Source organism: Rhincodon typus, chromosome 3 (genome assembly GCF_021869965.1).
Source record: "Rhincodon typus isolate 14 chromosome 3, sRhiTyp1.1, whole genome shotgun sequence".
Lineage (NCBI taxonomy): Eukaryota > Metazoa > Chordata > Chondrichthyes > Orectolobiformes > Rhincodontidae > Rhincodon > Rhincodon typus.
Genome location: NC_063334.1, coordinates 51,932,737 through 51,949,238, shown reverse-complemented (window position 1 = coordinate 51,949,238; position 16,502 = coordinate 51,932,737). Strand labels below are relative to the sequence as shown.

General features: G+C 39.4%; 1 protein-coding gene across 4 annotated transcripts in view; it reads left to right on the top strand.

Moving 5' to 3' along the window:
* Positions 1–5,900, top strand: part of ercc6l2 (excision repair cross-complementation group 6-like 2) — an 83,303-nt gene extending 77,403 nt beyond the window's left edge. For all 4 annotated transcript variants that reach the window (XM_020517126.2, XM_048595183.1, XM_048595184.1 and 1 more), the window contains 2 exons: positions 680–864; positions 4,830–5,900. In XM_020517126.2, coding sequence (XP_020372715.1) covers positions 680–864; positions 4,830–5,883 — 1,239 coding nt within the window. In that variant the 3' untranslated portion in view covers positions 5,884–5,900. The remainder of the gene's footprint in view (positions 1–679; positions 865–4,829) is intronic.
* Positions 5,901–16,502: the final 10,602 nt, after the last annotated feature.

Here is a 16,502-nt window from a genome sequence, read left to right as displayed (position 1 = left end):
ATTTCACCTAGCGATCCATTCGCTATTAATTTGATTTGAAGAGCAAGTATCATGTGGCTCATGTTAAGATGCCATACAAGTAAAAATTTAGGATAATTTTCAGTATTTGTATCAATAACCAAATTAAAGACCTCATTTGGCACTGCGAGTGTTCCAAAATAGTAAAAATAAAACTATTTTAGTCAAGGCATCAAGCCAGTCATCTTCTATGATTACTCATTCATTGAACAACCCAATAAATGGCAGAAAATTCTGAATATCACTATAATTTTGTACAACTGCAACTATATAATGCCAAGCTTCGTGGCCTGTGTGCGGTGGTCCCAAAGCGGGTGGTGTTGGGAAGTCAAGTATTGATTTAAAGATAGATTGGAAGGACCTAAAGAGCAATGTCAGTGATAGATGGTGGGTTTCTGAGGGTGGTTTCAGAGTGCTGGGTAGAGGAAGCATCTAGAAGTAAAATGTACAAGAGGATGTATTTGTGTCCAATATGCAGATCATTAACAGAAATTAAATGGATTAAATTTTATGTCAAGTATTTAATTAAGGAATTCTATATTATGTTTGGTGAATGGGAAGAGAGTTTAGAAGTCACTTCTTTAGTTGAAGTTGACAGCACATTGAATCCTGTGTATCATTCTAAGACCCCATTTTTGATAGTATTCTGTTTGCATTTTAGCTACTTCAGAAAACTGACAGCATGCTTAGTACTCCTCAGAAGTCCTTGCAGCAACACCACATAAATCAAAGTCAAAAGTTGCCTGCTCTCTCACTTGTGCATCCTGTTACACAGACAATGAGGAAGGTCCACCGAGCAGGCGGCACTACCTTCCTGATTGGACAAACACCCAAAGGAATCTGTAGGTGAGTGAACTAGAAGACACAGGTCTGAGGTCAAAAGGGCCCCACTTCATTGTTGTAAGGGCAGCTGTACTCATTATCTCTCGTTGGCTATACAATGCTTTTACCTGAAGGTGATGCTTCAGGGCTTTCTTTCTTTTTCTATATGCGAGTGTCCAAAAAGAAATCGGATACTCTGGTAATGTGATCATGTAAGCTTAGACCATTGTCATTAAGTGTATTGACATAATGTATCCACAAAACAATGAGACAACTGTAAAATAGATGGAATATGTAAAGACTGGAAATGCTTAACCTACTTGTTCCACTTACCATTTTGTTTCTATTCAGAAGGGTAAAGCCTTTTTATATGGTGGGAGATACGGCAGAGGACAAGGCCTGACAAAGATAGTTACACTAATAGCTGGGCAAGGAAAGCACATGGAGTAGCAAGTGATTCATTTTGAGAAATAAACTAGAACATTTACAGAAGCGATTGTGCTTTCCCCTTGTTTCTGATTACATTGTCATAATTTTTGTAGTATAATTTTTGTAAGCAATTTTATACATGATTTGGAGCTCTCATTCCCTATATCACTAATTCACAAAACCTTGTTATGACAGCCATCATCGTAATATGATAGTTGATCAACCGTGAAAGAGAAAATGTTAATTAATTATATGGTAAATGTCAATTAAGCCTTTATTTATAACCATTGATGAATTCAGTTTTACTTATATGTGTTCAGCTATTCAGTGATACTGTGCTGAAGAATGCTTGCAGCCAGCACAGGTTCTGAAGGCAGGTATGTAAATGCAGCAGTCTCTACATGAAACCCAGTGATGCATCTGTACAAGCATTACTTAGTAAATACTATTTTTCTCACACACCATCGCAAAAGGAGCATGTGAATAGGGTTACTAAAGATCTGAAAATAATGCTAAAATATTAAACTGGTAGAAAGTGACAAGAAAACATTCTTCTTATTTCTGTGTGGCTACTACCAATTTAAGAGGTGATGGAAGAATTTTTAAACTGCACACTACTGATGACAGTATAAAGTCCTGTATCTTGCTGAGCCAACTGAAAAGAGGACTAGGGGAATGTTGGGGGGTGTAGAGAGAGAGAGAAGGAGAGGGTGAAGGAAGGAAGGATCAATTGAAATCCAAAATGTACTTTTCATTGTATATATTAGTAATGTGACTTCTTGCATCCTGCTTAGACAAGCATATTCTGGCTTATAAATACATTGTTTCACTTTATGATGGAATTTTAGAAGCAGAACAGAAAATGCATAACATTTACCACACAAAGTCATTCAGCCTGTCTCGTCTGTGTTAGTATTTGAGACAAACTCCTCCCACCCTGCATCATCTAACTCTATCAGTGTAGCCATTGCTTTCTTCCTGCCTTATATAGTGACCTAAAATATTCACAGTCTTGCCTAAGTCTTAAATTATGATGAGGCACCTGGCCATGTCCTTACTTGCATTTTGTGCACGTGGTGTGTAGAACATTGTTGTTAAATATTATTCTTGTCTTTTACATCCAAAGGGTTTGAGTAGAATTATAAATGACAAGTTTGAACCTGAAATGTTTTCTGATTTGTTCCTTAAACAAGATTCAAGTATAGCTTCCTTGCTGAGATTTTGCCATACATTTTTTACTTACAATATGGGTGCACAACTTGCATAATAAATGCTTAGAGGCTGCTTTGAAATGAAAATTAACTAAGAGAGACATTATCATCTTGTAATATTAATCATTCTAAGTAATGAAATATTAATAATTGGGAATACAGAACTTAATCTATATTTGAAGAGTGAAGTGGAGCTGAATATTACTTAAATGGACAAAAACTGCAGAAAGTTCCAGTACAGAGGGATTTGGAAGTCCTTGAGCATAAATCACAAAAAAGCTAGCATTCTGAGTTCAGCATGCAATAGGGAAAGCAAATAGAATCCTGGCTTTTATTTCAAAGGGAATGGAGTGCTAAAACTATACAAGACTGAAATAACTCCATGAAGGCTGGTATCCCATTTCCAAGTCACCCTTGTTATACATGTGCACAGTAAATGACATTCACCCCCAGCTAGCACAGAGCCAGCTCCAAGAGTGAACAGAGCACCTGATACCCCTGTTTATATCTGTGAGCCAGGACTCCCTGATTGGGGCTGTTAACCTGGTCCAATCAGGGATCTCATTCTATAAGATCCATTTGGCTGATCATTCCAATCAATACATCCCTCCCGCTGTAAGTCTGGGGCATTGGCCTGTTCCTTTTCCTGTAGCTTTTCCTGGGGTCTTTTCACACCAGGTCCAGTTCCTCCAACTCTGGCTTGTATACAAGCTGCATGTACCACACCATAGCCTGCCTCTTGTGCCTGGGGCATCTCAGCCAAAATTTACCATCTTCAGGCAGTAACAGTTTCAGGGCTGCAACGTCTGCTGTGTTCATTTCATCCTCAGAGGTTTCTTTGATGTTAGGTGGAGGGGGAGAACTCTCAGGTTCTGACAGCATTGCCGGACTTCTGAGGGGCCGGTTATGTTTTGCTCCTGCCCTGTTTGAGAGATTACAGCTTTCATGTGGTCCACATGCTTGTTCAGGATGGCCTCACCTCCTGAACTTTGCACGTCATGGGACCTGACCTCACACTGACCATGCGCCTTACCCATGTAGAGCCATTCCCCTGGTTTCAACACCAAACTTTGTGCCCCGAAGTGAACTGCCCCTCTTCGACCTGAAGCTGTGGGCGGCACAGCTTTGCCCTCTTTGAGTAGCCGTAGCACAGATATTTCATCCATTACTATTATCAATTAATGTACGTAAAGGCATTGATGGAACTTTCTCACACCAAAGATAACTGTCAAACCTTCCTTCGTTGTCTTGTCATATCTTTGTTCGACATCAGCCAAAGTGCGGGAAGCATACTGTCATAGAATCATAGAATCCCTACAGTGTGGAAACAGGCCCTTTGGCCCAACAAGTCCACACCGACCCTTGGAGCATCCCACCCAGACCTATCCCCCTATAACCCACAGACCCCTGAACACTACGGGCAATTTAGCATGGCCAATCCACCTAGCCTGCGCATCTTTGGACTGTGGGAGGAAACCAGAGCACCTGGAGGATACCCACGCAGACACGGGAAGAATGTGTAAACTCCGCACAGACAGTCGCCCGAGGCTGGAATCGAACCCGGGTCCTTGGTGCTGTGAGGCTGCAGTGCTAATCACTGAGCCACCGTGGCGCCCCGTGGGGGCATTGGTGAGCCAACGCTACTCTGATACCATATGGGGAGGCATCGCATGTCAGTACCACATCTCGCTTGGGATCGTTTTGTGCCAACACGTTAAGACAATAGCTGTTAGATAGATGTCAGGTGCTCCAGTTAATAACTCGATTTTCTCCAATACAATCTTCCATCCCATCCCATGTCTCCAACAGCAAATAAACATTGGTAAGCAATTCATCTAGTAGAACTATTCTATGTTTTGAATCTGTTTCTAACCTCCACAGCAGATGCACTTATGAGGTTAGAAAGGCATTGATATAGGATTCTGCTAGGTCCCATCACTGTTTGGTTAGTACTTTCTAATGTAAAGAGGATCAAAATGTTAAATTTCAAGAATCCAACACAAACCCTCACTTATCAGTTTGTACCAGACAAGCATTCAGCAATCCTCAATCTGTACTGAATTTGAAATTATGTTTGGAACAATGTCCACAAATAATAGGAATTGTGTTGATCGAGGCACATGCTACTTTCCGTCATTGGTGACACAGGCTGTTTGGAATCTTAGAATTTTGAAACCTAGTTATGAGGTAGAATTGCAGTAAGAGAGCAGCATGTGTATACAATGATTTAAACAGTGTTATCACTTAAGACATTTTAAAGAAGTACCACCTTTTCACTGTATCATTAAGTATTAATTGTTGACTTGATAGTTTTTTAAAAGAAAATAAATTATTGTCTTTTTGCTACAGGAAACAACTCTTTGAAATGGCCGAGTATTTCAACATGGCTTCCGCAGAAGAATTGGCAGAACATCTTTTAATTAGCACCTCGCAGCACCGGCTGACAATGCTAAGGAAATTTTACACGTCCCAGTATCCAGAGCTAGAAGACATCTTACCAGATGGACCTCCAGAATCTACACTTGAACATAATGTCACAGTGGGAAATTCGCAGGATTGTATGACCACAGAGTATGCTGGCAGTAGGGATAAAAATCAAAGCAATTATTCTTTGATTCAAGGAGTACCAGGTGGCAAAAAACATTTTAAGAAAAAGCATCTAAAAAAGATTACATGTTTTGAAACACAAAATGATGTTATTTCAGAAAATTGTGACTGTAAGTCAAGAATAACTCATGTAAAAAAGAGTGTGTTGGCAGACAAGTCATTTTCTAGTGATTCTGCTGAAGAGGTTGACAGTAACACCTGTATGGATTTTTCAAGGCCTTCAACTACTCCACTCTTAAAGAGTACACCACACAGGGGTGAAACAAGTTCCAGAACATCTGTGAAACATCAGCAACCTCATGAAGAGATAGTGCCACTGGTAGAAAGGTTAAAGTGCAACTCAGATGACAACCAAAAATTAACACTGTCCAAAGCTGACTCAATCACAGAGCTACTTGGTGACACTTCAGTACTGGATGCATTGTTTGAGAGGAGAAAAAACATTACTGAGCAGTCAATAAAGGCCACAGGGCATGTGCCAAAAGGAAAAAACAAATCAAAGGATTTCTGGGATTTTCTCAATCTCAATAACAATGAGGATGTCAGTACACTAACAGACCTATCTGTGATCGAAAAGTTATGTGAAAGTGCACCTTTGAAATCAAAGAACAGTGGAAAAGAATCAGGTGACACCTTTTGGAAAAAGAATGAGAAGTTCTTATGGAAAAGTGATCCAAAGAGTGACTCCTATGTCTCAACATCTGGAACATTTTGCTATGAAAATCAAGTAAAAACCATAAGAACTACAGATGCTGTAAATCAAGTGCTGGATGGGAAGAGTAACAGAAGCCTGTAAATAAATAATTATCTGAACTAAGTGTAATAATTATAAAACTTTTAAAGTCTAGTATAGGAATTTAAAAACTATAATGTTGGAATTTCAAAGGATGGCAGTAATGGGTTATGGAAAGGAGACTCAGTAATATAATTGCATAGTTACCATTTGGGACATTTTTGCAGCTGATGTTTAAGTCAGATTTTCATCATGATGGAGAGGTCTGTCATGGAGACAGTGGCAAAACTCCCTGAAAATGAGAAGTTTAGCCTTGGATATAGGTACGAACATAGGAAATAAGAGCAAACATGGGCCATTCAGTCCCTCAGGTGTACTTTGCCATTCAGTAAGATAATGGTAGATAATTTGTTTTTCAAATTCTACATTCCCATCTGCCACCAATAACTTTCAATTTTCTTAACTAACAAAAAGTTGTCTATACCTTAAAAATATTCACTGACCCTGCTTTGACCTCTTTCTGAAGCAGAGTTCCAAGGTTGCAAAACCCTCTAAGAGAAAATAGATTCTCTCCATTATGCTTCTAAAATGGCAACCGCTTATTTTAAAACACTGTTCTGGAGTCACCCAGAAGAGAAAACATATTTTTCATGTCCACCTTGTCATGATCATTCAGGATCTTGTACACTTCAATCAAGATATCCCTTCCTATTCTAAACCACCATTGAAACAAACCCAGTCTATCCTATTTTTATAAGACAACCCATTTGTTAGAGAAGCGTTATGATGCATAAGGGGGCCATTCAGCTTATCATTGTCACACTGGCTGTCTACTCATTATGACTTTGTGCTGTTCTCTTGCCTTTTGCCATACCATTGCAAATTGTTTCTCTTCAAATAATCACTCAATGCTCTCTTGAATGTCTCAGTTAAACCTGCCTCCACCACACTTCCAGGCAGTGCATTCTAGATATAAACCACCAGTGGTGAGGAATTGTGCTACTTTGGCTAAATATTTTAAAGCTCTGCCCTCTTATTCTCAATCCTTTTACAAGTGGGAACATTTTTTTCTACCTCTTCTGTGCAGACCCTGATGATTTGGATTATTCCAAATATCAATCTCATGTAGAGTCATGCAGTGTGGAAACAGGCCTTTCAGCCAATCCCATTTACCTACACTTGGTCCGTAATCTACAGTGCTCTGGCATTTTAATTGCTCATCCAGATGCTTCTTAAATGTTGCAAGAATACCTGCTTCTACCACCCTCTCAGGCAGTATTTTCCATATTCCTATCACCCTCTGGGTGAATATATGTTTTCTCTGATCTCTTCTAAATCACTTACTCCTCACCTTAAACTGTGCTGTCTGATCTTAGACACATCTACTGTGAGGAAAAGATTCTAATGATCTACCTGTCTATGCCTCTGAAAATTTTGTGTACGTCAACCTTCTCAATCTCTGCTCTAAGCAAACAAAGCCAGCCTATCCAGTCTCTCCTCAGTCTCTCCACAGTTTTCATTTTTGGAAAATAATGCAACATCAACAACTTTTATTTTTCTTATTTGAGCCATGTTTCAAATAATGTTAAACCATTGTTTTCTTTTTTTATTGGCTGCTTACTGCTATATATTTGCACTTGGGTGGGAGAAAGGGCTATTTTGTGTCCTGGCTTTCTCCATCGAATATATCAATGACACTTGCTTCAGAACTCAAAAGCACAAGGAAATTGTGGTGAACCAGAAACTTGACATTTTTTTTCTCTTAATTCAGATCATAACCAAAACTTATCCAACATATACATAAATATAAGTGGGAGATAGCACTGAGGTTCATCTTGTTAAGAATAAAGCTATCACACTTCATTCTACTTGGCCTGCAGCACTTTTAACAATGAAGACTAGTGCAAGCTGTTTAATACTCAAAGTATCTGATCTTTTGGACATTCCCACATCGATGTTCCAGAAGCCAAATGTTTCCCTTCCAAATTGAACAGGATATTCGTGAGTAAGGCATGTTCACCATGTCACAGCTGGATGAAGAATGCAGTGGAAGGACCTTGGAAGAAAGTAATTTACCTGATCTTTTGTTTGGGAATGATGTACGATGAGCTATCTAAAGGAGAACAAATGCTATGTTCGCCTGTGGGGATTGTTCCATAAAGCATTCCATACACAGGCCAAATTTTTAAAAATGCTGCCGTTTACAATTACATTGGAAGAGAATTGCATGAGAACTGTTTTAATGAATTTTCTTGGCCTCATCTATCTTATTGGAGGTCCCACCCATAAGTAAGAGCTCATTGTGAAAACAGATCCAACAAATCCCCATGCCATTTTTCAACATTACTAGGTCAAACATTGTAAGGCAAAGTTAACTTAATTTTCCTTCCTGAGCATCAGGTTTTATTGCAAGTATGGCAACACTGAAGTTAAAGGCTTCGTGGAGCCCCAAAACTGTCCAGCACCCAAAAGAAGTCATTTTTGAAAACTTAACTCTTTCTATTGAACCCTCCAATGGAATATATAAAATGTGAAAAACCAAATACAATTAATGACTTGCCTGTCCATGTGCTTTCATTGTGCTCTTGAAGATATTCTCTACCATAATTTTTTGCTTAAAATTTCCTGGCAAATTTTTATAATTGGATTGAAAAAAAGGCAACAGTGCCAAGTTCATCTTATTTCCAATCTGAAGCCCATCAGCTCCACTTAAATAACTAAGAATCAGATTTGCAGCACTGTTTTTTCTGGCAATCAAAAACTGGACATTTCTTATCAAAAAGTTAAAGTCAGCTGCAAACACTAATACCCCATGTATGGAATAATATTGACCAATCTTTAGCAAAAACCAGACCCACCACGACGATGAGCATATTTTTTTGTACACAGGTCAGCAGAGAACAAACATTCATTCTTTTATGTGTTAAACTGTGTAAGAAAACTGTATATCGTGCTTGAACATGTTAACAAAGCAAAGCCACATGGATGGCTTCAGTGTTTTTAGGGCTTAGCTTGTTTATCAAACAACCATGTGGAAACCTGTCAATTGACAAACAAATAATCCAGGCTTTTACTTTTTGAACTGTAGAACAACATTTTTTTTTTAAGTTTACTTGTTTACATTTCTCTAAAACATATTAGGGAAAGTTCTGCAATCAGCTTTATTCATAATTTTTTTTTAGCTGCAGATAATGTCTCCATGTCTGCTTCTACCACACCCACCTTGAGGTATATGCAAAAAAAATGATTGGGCGTTATTATAAATGACATTTAGAAATAAGCATACTCAAGCTGAATTTGTTGAAAAATAACTGAACATTACGCACTAATAATGGACTAATCTAATGAAATTTGGAATGAACCATGAATTGGCACATGTTGCTGAATGATTTGCACCATTCTGATGTTCGTTTCATAAATATAGCTTCCCATGCTTAATCTCCCTGTCATTTTCATGAAGTTGCTGCATTTGCACATTAATTACTCAGGAAACATAACACTTTCATTGCTTTACTTCCCTCATTGCCATTCCCCTTGGCTTTGCATTTCTAATCCTTCTGTCGTTTAATCTCTCTTGCCTTCAACCAGATCCCCAGCTTGCCTCTTTCACTTGTGTAAAACGTGTCATACTTTTACCAAACCTGGTAATTATTGATTTGCACCATTGGGATGAATTTTTCTGGAAAAGCTGAAATTTCTCTGCTGAGGCTGAAAACAGGATTGACTGCAATCCATTAGGTGGTGGCATGTTGGGGCTGGATCTTGTTGGCAGTGGCCAATTATCAGGCTGATGTCTAATTGAAGGTGACAAGCTACCCACTGGAACTGCCAATCCCATCAGACAACCATGACCATCTGGAAAGATAAGAGCAGTAGCTGTATGGGAGCACCACTACCTAAAATTCTCCTGCAAGCCGCATACCATCTTGATGTGGAACTAAGGCTAGGAATTGTGTAATGAGAAAAGAATAATTGACAATCTAGCTGTGTGAGACCCTTGGGAAAGAGTGACATAATATGTTAGAATTCTTCATTAAGATGGAAAGTGAAATAGTTGATTCTGAGTCTAGGACCCTTAATCAAAATACAGGAATCTTCAATGGTATTAGGTACAAGATGGCTATGACAATTCTGAAATGTTACTTAAAAGGGATAATAGTGCATAAACAGTGGCAAATGTTTAAATACAAAAGGAACTGCAAGAGTTGTTCAATCCCATCAGGCACAAAAACAAACTGCAAATGGTGGCCTGACCATGGTTAACAAGGAAAATTAGAGATAGTATTAGATCCAAGGAAGGGACATACAAATTGGCGAAGCAAATCATCAGACCTGAGGAATGGAAGCAAAGAGGACAAAGGGATTGATTCAGGTGGGGGCAGGAGTAAGCTTGCAGAGAACATGCAAACTGATTGCAAAAGCTTCTATAGGTATGTGAAAAGAAAACAAATAGTGAAGTCAAATGTAGATCACTCACAGTCAAAAACAATGCAAGTTAATGGAGAACAAAAGACATGGTAAACCAATTAAATGGATACTTTGGTTCTGTCATCATAAAAGAGGACACAAATAACATCCAAAAAAAATCAGGGAAGTAAGAGGAAGAAACTGAAGAAAATCAATATAGATATGAAAATGGTGTGGAGAAATTGATGGGATTAAAGGCCAATAAATCCTGAAAGCGTACAATAATCTATATTCCCCAGATTTCTTAAGGAAATGGCCCAGAAAATATTGGATTCTTTGTGGGTTATCTTTCACAAACCTATAGACTGAAACAGTTCTTATGGATTGGAGGGTAGCTAATGTAAACACAGTATTTAAAGAGGTAGAGAGCTACAGAGAATTATAACAAAAACAAAGTTGCCGGAAAAGCTCAGCAGGCAGCATCTGTGAAGGAAAAATCAGAGTTAACATTTCGGGTCTGGGTCACCGGATCTGAAACATTAACTCTGATTTTTTTCTTCACAGATGCTGCCAGACCTGCTGAGCTTTTCCAGCAACTTTGTTTTTGTTCCTGGTTTACAGCATGCACAGTTCTTTTGGTTTTTATTTGAACAGAGAATTATAGACCAGTTAGCCTGACATTGGAGATGGAAAGAATTCTGGTGTCCAATACAAAACATTTAATAGCATAACATTTGAAAAACAATGATAAGATTGGACAGAGTCAGCATGGATTTGAGAAAGGGAAAATCATGTTTAACATATGACACAATAAGAAATAGGAACAGGAGTACATCATTCATCTATTCACCCATTCAATAGGTCCATTGCTAATCTGCCATTCCTCATATCCACTTTCCTATGTTCTTCCTGTAACCCTTGATTCCCCTACTGATCAAGAATCTATCTAGCTCAACCTTAAATTTACTGGAATTCTTCGAGGATGTAACTTTAGTTGATGAGGGGGAGCCAGTGGGTGTGGTTTATTTGGACTTTCAAAGTCTTTTGATAACGCCCCACATAAGAGATTAGCATGCAAATTTAAAGTGCATGGAATTGGGGGATAGTGTATTGACATGGACAGAGAACAGGTTTGCAGACAAAAAACAAAGATTAAGAATAAAAGAGACTTTATCCAGTGGCAGACAGTGATCAGTGCAATCAATGCTTGGACCCCAGTTAAACTCAATATATAATGATTTAGAGGAAGCATAAAAATATAGTAACAAGTCTGCAGACAAGTACAAGCTGGGTGGGAGGCTGAGCTGTAATGAGGATGCAGATATGCTTTAGTGTGATTTAGACAAGTTGAGCAATTGAGCAAATACATGGCAGATGAAATATAATACAGATAAATGTAAGGTGATCCACTTAGCAAAAACAGGAAATCAGATTATTATCTTACCAATGACCAAGTTCATGCTAACTGGCCTCTAATTTCCCATCTTGCCTCCCTCCCTTCTTAAATAGGGATGTTCCATCAGCCATTTTCCAGTCCTCTAGGCCCTCTCTGACTCCAGTGATTCCTGAAAAATTATTACTAATGCCTCTACCATCTATTCAACTATTTCTTTTGAAACCCTGGGGTGTAGTCAATGAACAAAGAACAATACAGCACAGGAACAGGCCATTTGCCCCTCAAGCCTGCATCGACACATTTTGCCCTTCATATAAAAACTGTCTTCACTTACAGGATCTGTATCCCTCTATTTCCTTCCTGTTCATGGATTTGGCCAGGTGTTTCTTGAATGCTGCTATTGTGTCTGCTTCCACCATCTCCTCTGGCAGTGCGTTCCAGACACTCGCCACCCTTCGTGTGAAAAACGTGCCTCGCACATCTCTTTTAAACTCTCCCCCCCTTGCACCTCGAACCTGTAATTACCCTAGTAATCGACTCCTCCAACCTGGGAAAAAGCCTCATACTTTCTACTCTATCCATGACATTCACAATCTTATAAACTGCTATCAGGTCACCCCTCAACCTCCTGCATTCCAATGAAAGCAAACCCAGTCTATACAATCTTTCTTCATAGCTAAAATACCCCATACCAGGCAACATCCTGGTAAACCTTTTCTGTACCATCTCCAAAGCATCCACATCCTTCTGGTAGTATGGTGACCAGAACTGAACGCAATATTTCAAGTGTGGCCTATCTCAGATTCCATAAAGCTGCAGCATAACTTGTCTATTCTTGTATTCAATGAAGACAAGCATGCTATGTGCCTTTTTTACTACCTTATCTACCTGCGCTGCTACCTTCAGTCATCTGTGGACCTGCACACCCAGATCTGTCTACGTATCAATACTCTTTAAGGGTTTTGCCATTCACTGTATAATTTTCCATCTGTACTTGACCTTCCAAAATGCATCACCCTACATTTGTCCTGATTAAACTCCACCTGCCATATTTATGCCCATGCCTTCAACTGATCTATATAGATCCTGCTGTATCCTCCACCAATCCTCCTCACTTTCTGCAACTCCACCAATCTTTGTATAGTCTGTAAACTTACTAATTAGACCAGCTATGTTTTCCCCCAAATCATTTACATAGACCATGAACAGCAGAGGTCCCAGCACTGATCCCTGTGAGTGTGGGTGATTTATCCAGCTTTCTTACATGCCTTTTCCATCTCTTGATTAATTTTCTCATCCACATCCTGACTACTGCTAGGAACCTACATAACTCCCATCAGGGTCTTTTTGCCTTTGTGATTCCTCAATCCACATAGGTTCTATGCCTTCCAAACCTATATCACTTCTTGCTATTGATTTAATTTAATTTCTTATTAATAAGGCAACCCTACTTCCTCTGCCCACCTGTCTGTTCTTTCAATAGGACGCATATCCTTGGATATTAAGTTCCCAGCCCTGATCCTCTTGCAGCCATGTCTCTAGAATGCCCACAACATCACACCCGCTGTTTCGTGTACTATGTGCATTTAAGAACAATACCCTCAATCCAGCCTTGAACATCTCCGGCTATTAGTTGTCCCCTTATCTTCTATGCCTGAACTTTTATTCTTGACCCTTTCCATAGTCTCCGACCTATCCCTTGTTCTAGAAACTTTAATAAACTCTCCTCAACCTTTCCACACTTTAACTAGTTTGAAGCCCTTCTGACCAACCTATTTGGCCTTTTCACTAGGATCCTGATCCCAGATCTGTTCAGGTAGATCTGACCCGACAGTACAGTTCCCTCCTACCCCAATACTGATGCTACTGCCCCAAGTAATTGAACCGCTCTTTTCCATACCACTCCTTTAGTTCCCTCATCTTCGTATCTCTGCCAATTTGCATGTGGTTCAGGTAATAATCCAGAGAATGCAACCTTTGAGGTCCTGTTTTTTTAAATTTTGCTCCTTTTTCCCGATGTTCCCCAAACAGGATCCCTTGCCTACTGTTACCTATGTTGTTGGTGCTAATATGGACCAAAACAACTGGATCCTCCCCACTCCATCTCTAGTATCCTTTGAAGCTGACTTGAGATGGCCTTCACCTTGACACCAGGTAAGCAACACATCATTCAGAATTCTCGATCCTGCTCTTAAAGAATGCAATCTCCCTCATTACAGAATTCTTTACCACTATTATTTTGCTTGTTTCACCCCCGCTTGAATGGCTTCCTGCACAATGGTGCAGTGGTCAGTTTGACCATGCTCCTTACAAACTCTTTTCTCATCCATACAGAGTGCAATTACCTTACATCTATTGGACAAGATCAAGAGCTGAGGCTTCTCTATTGCTATGTTCAGGATCCCTCTGCTGCCTCACTTGTTGTCACACCCTCCTGTCACTGACCGTAGGCCAAATTTGAAATGTTTAAGCTACAGGCTGTGACTGCCTGAACTGCAGCGTCAAGGTAACTCTCCACTGTCCCAGACATGCTGCAGTGTCTGAAGCTCTGATACCAGCTCATCAACTCTGAGCTGAAGTTCCTCGAGGTACAGGTGCTTATTACAGATGTGGTCACTGTGGCTTGCAATGGAATCCACCAGCTCCCATATCATGCAGAACAACACATCACTTTTATTGCCGTGTCTGATGTAGTTAATTAAGTTTTATTTATTGTGAAAAAATATTCTCAGAAAGCTCCTAGATCATACTGTCCTTTTTGAATCAACTATTATTTAAGGCTTCTCTATGATTCTCTATGTAGGGGAGGCAATGGCCTAGTGGTATCATCGCTGGACTATTAATCCAGAGACGCAGGTAATGTTCTGGGGACCTGGGTTCAAATCCTGCCATGGCAGATGGTGGAATTTGAATGTGGTAAATATCTAGAATTAAGAATCTAATGATGACTGTGAATCCATTATTGATTGTCAGGAAAAAGCCATCTGGTTCGCTAATGTCCTTTAGGGAAGGAAACTGCCATCCTTACCTGGTCTGGCCTACATGTGACTCCAGACCCACAGCAATGTGGTTGACTCTTAACTGCCCTCTGGGCAATTAGAGATGGGCAATAAATGCTGCCTGGTCAGCGACACCCTCATCCCATGAATGAATAAAGGAAAAAAAAACTCACTTTCACGGCTGGCACGGCTGTTCCCTAACTCAGGCAAATCAGGACACGTTCTTTGCTTCTTCCCAGACTGCTTCACTGTGATGCCAACTGGAATGTACTGCCAAAGGAAGTGGTAGATGCAGATACAGTTAAGACATTTGGATAGGTACGTGAATAGGAAAGGTGTGGAGGGATATGGGCCAAATGCAGGCAATTAGGACTGGTTTAGTTCAGAAAATTTATTTGGCATAGACAAAATAGACTGAAAGGCTGACTGCAGTGCATCTCACAGATACTACTCACTGCGGCCTTTGTGCATCTGTGGTGAACTACCACCATGATTTGGGCTTTTCCTCAAAAGGGTTAATTATACATGATGTGCTAACACTTTTTCCAGCTCCTGTAATATAAAACTACATGTGTGTGACATGGCATTGAATATTCAACAGAATCTATTATAGATCTTGATATATACAAATAAAACAATCACAGACATTTCAGTACCAGGTTAATATTAAGATATTCCATTACAAAGAATGGCGTTAATTCACTATCATGTCATGCTTCAAGTGGCCCCAGTTAAAATGGAGTCGGAAACATTTACACACTCAGATCACATGCTGTGATGCAGTGATGAAATAATGAATATGCCTCTTAAAGGTATACCGCACGCTAACTGTGAGACATACCATAACAGGTGATGGAGGGTTCCTTAAAATGGGCAATGGGATTGGCAACTGTAATGAACTGTGAATTCCCTACCAAGGAGAGGCACTCTAACAGTATAGAATACTTAATCCGGAAATTAATTATTAGGTATTTCACAGGGCTCTTTTAGTCCAACTAAATTACTCCCACTAATTAAAATCAGCTTGCTCTCTAATCTACATATAACCAATACTATTTATAACTGATGCTATATACTGCTAGTCTTTTTTATGTAATTTAACAGAATTGTCAGCATTAGCAACATGGTTACAGTGAGATTCATGAACAAAAAGATTGAAAAGGATCATAATCATATTTAACACAGAGAACAAAGTTCATTTTTAGGAATATTATGTTTTTTGAGAGAGGCTACCTTTTAAAGCCAAAATAACTATGACCTGCTTCAATGAACAAAACTTGACAGGTTTTATTTATATTTAAAATGATGTTCCAGCAACCTGGGTGGCCTAAGTCAGTAAGCACAGTAACCAGAGGAATCAGGCAAGCTTCACAGTAATTGAAAGAAGTACAAATAATATGATTTTAGCATTTGCATTTAGTTCTCTTTTAAAAGATGAAGCCACAGTCATGCTTGTTTTGCTTACATCAGTGAAAGAGAACCCAACTTCGTTTTCATCTTCCTTACTTTGTAATTCATTGAAAGCCAGTTTAATTGTTGAGTTTTAGGTATTGTGGAAACATTCAATAATAAGCAAGATCTTTACCAGAACTCTGACTTCTAGCTTAGCTGCCACCTTGTGTGGAACTGATCACACAGAGCAAGCAGGTCTCAGTCTCCATCTACCCTGCACTGAGCTAGCTGATCAACTGCAGATTTGGCCTCAGCTTTCCCTGGGATAATACTGAGTGCCTTTTGCTGGTGAGAAGCTTGTACTGGAAATTGCATGTATGCTCACTAAGAGAGGCCAGGATCAGGTTTAGGTCTGCTGCTTTATGATCAAATAACTGCTGAAAATAGCTACCTAAGCACAAACTGATGGTCACTGGATCAAGGTATAG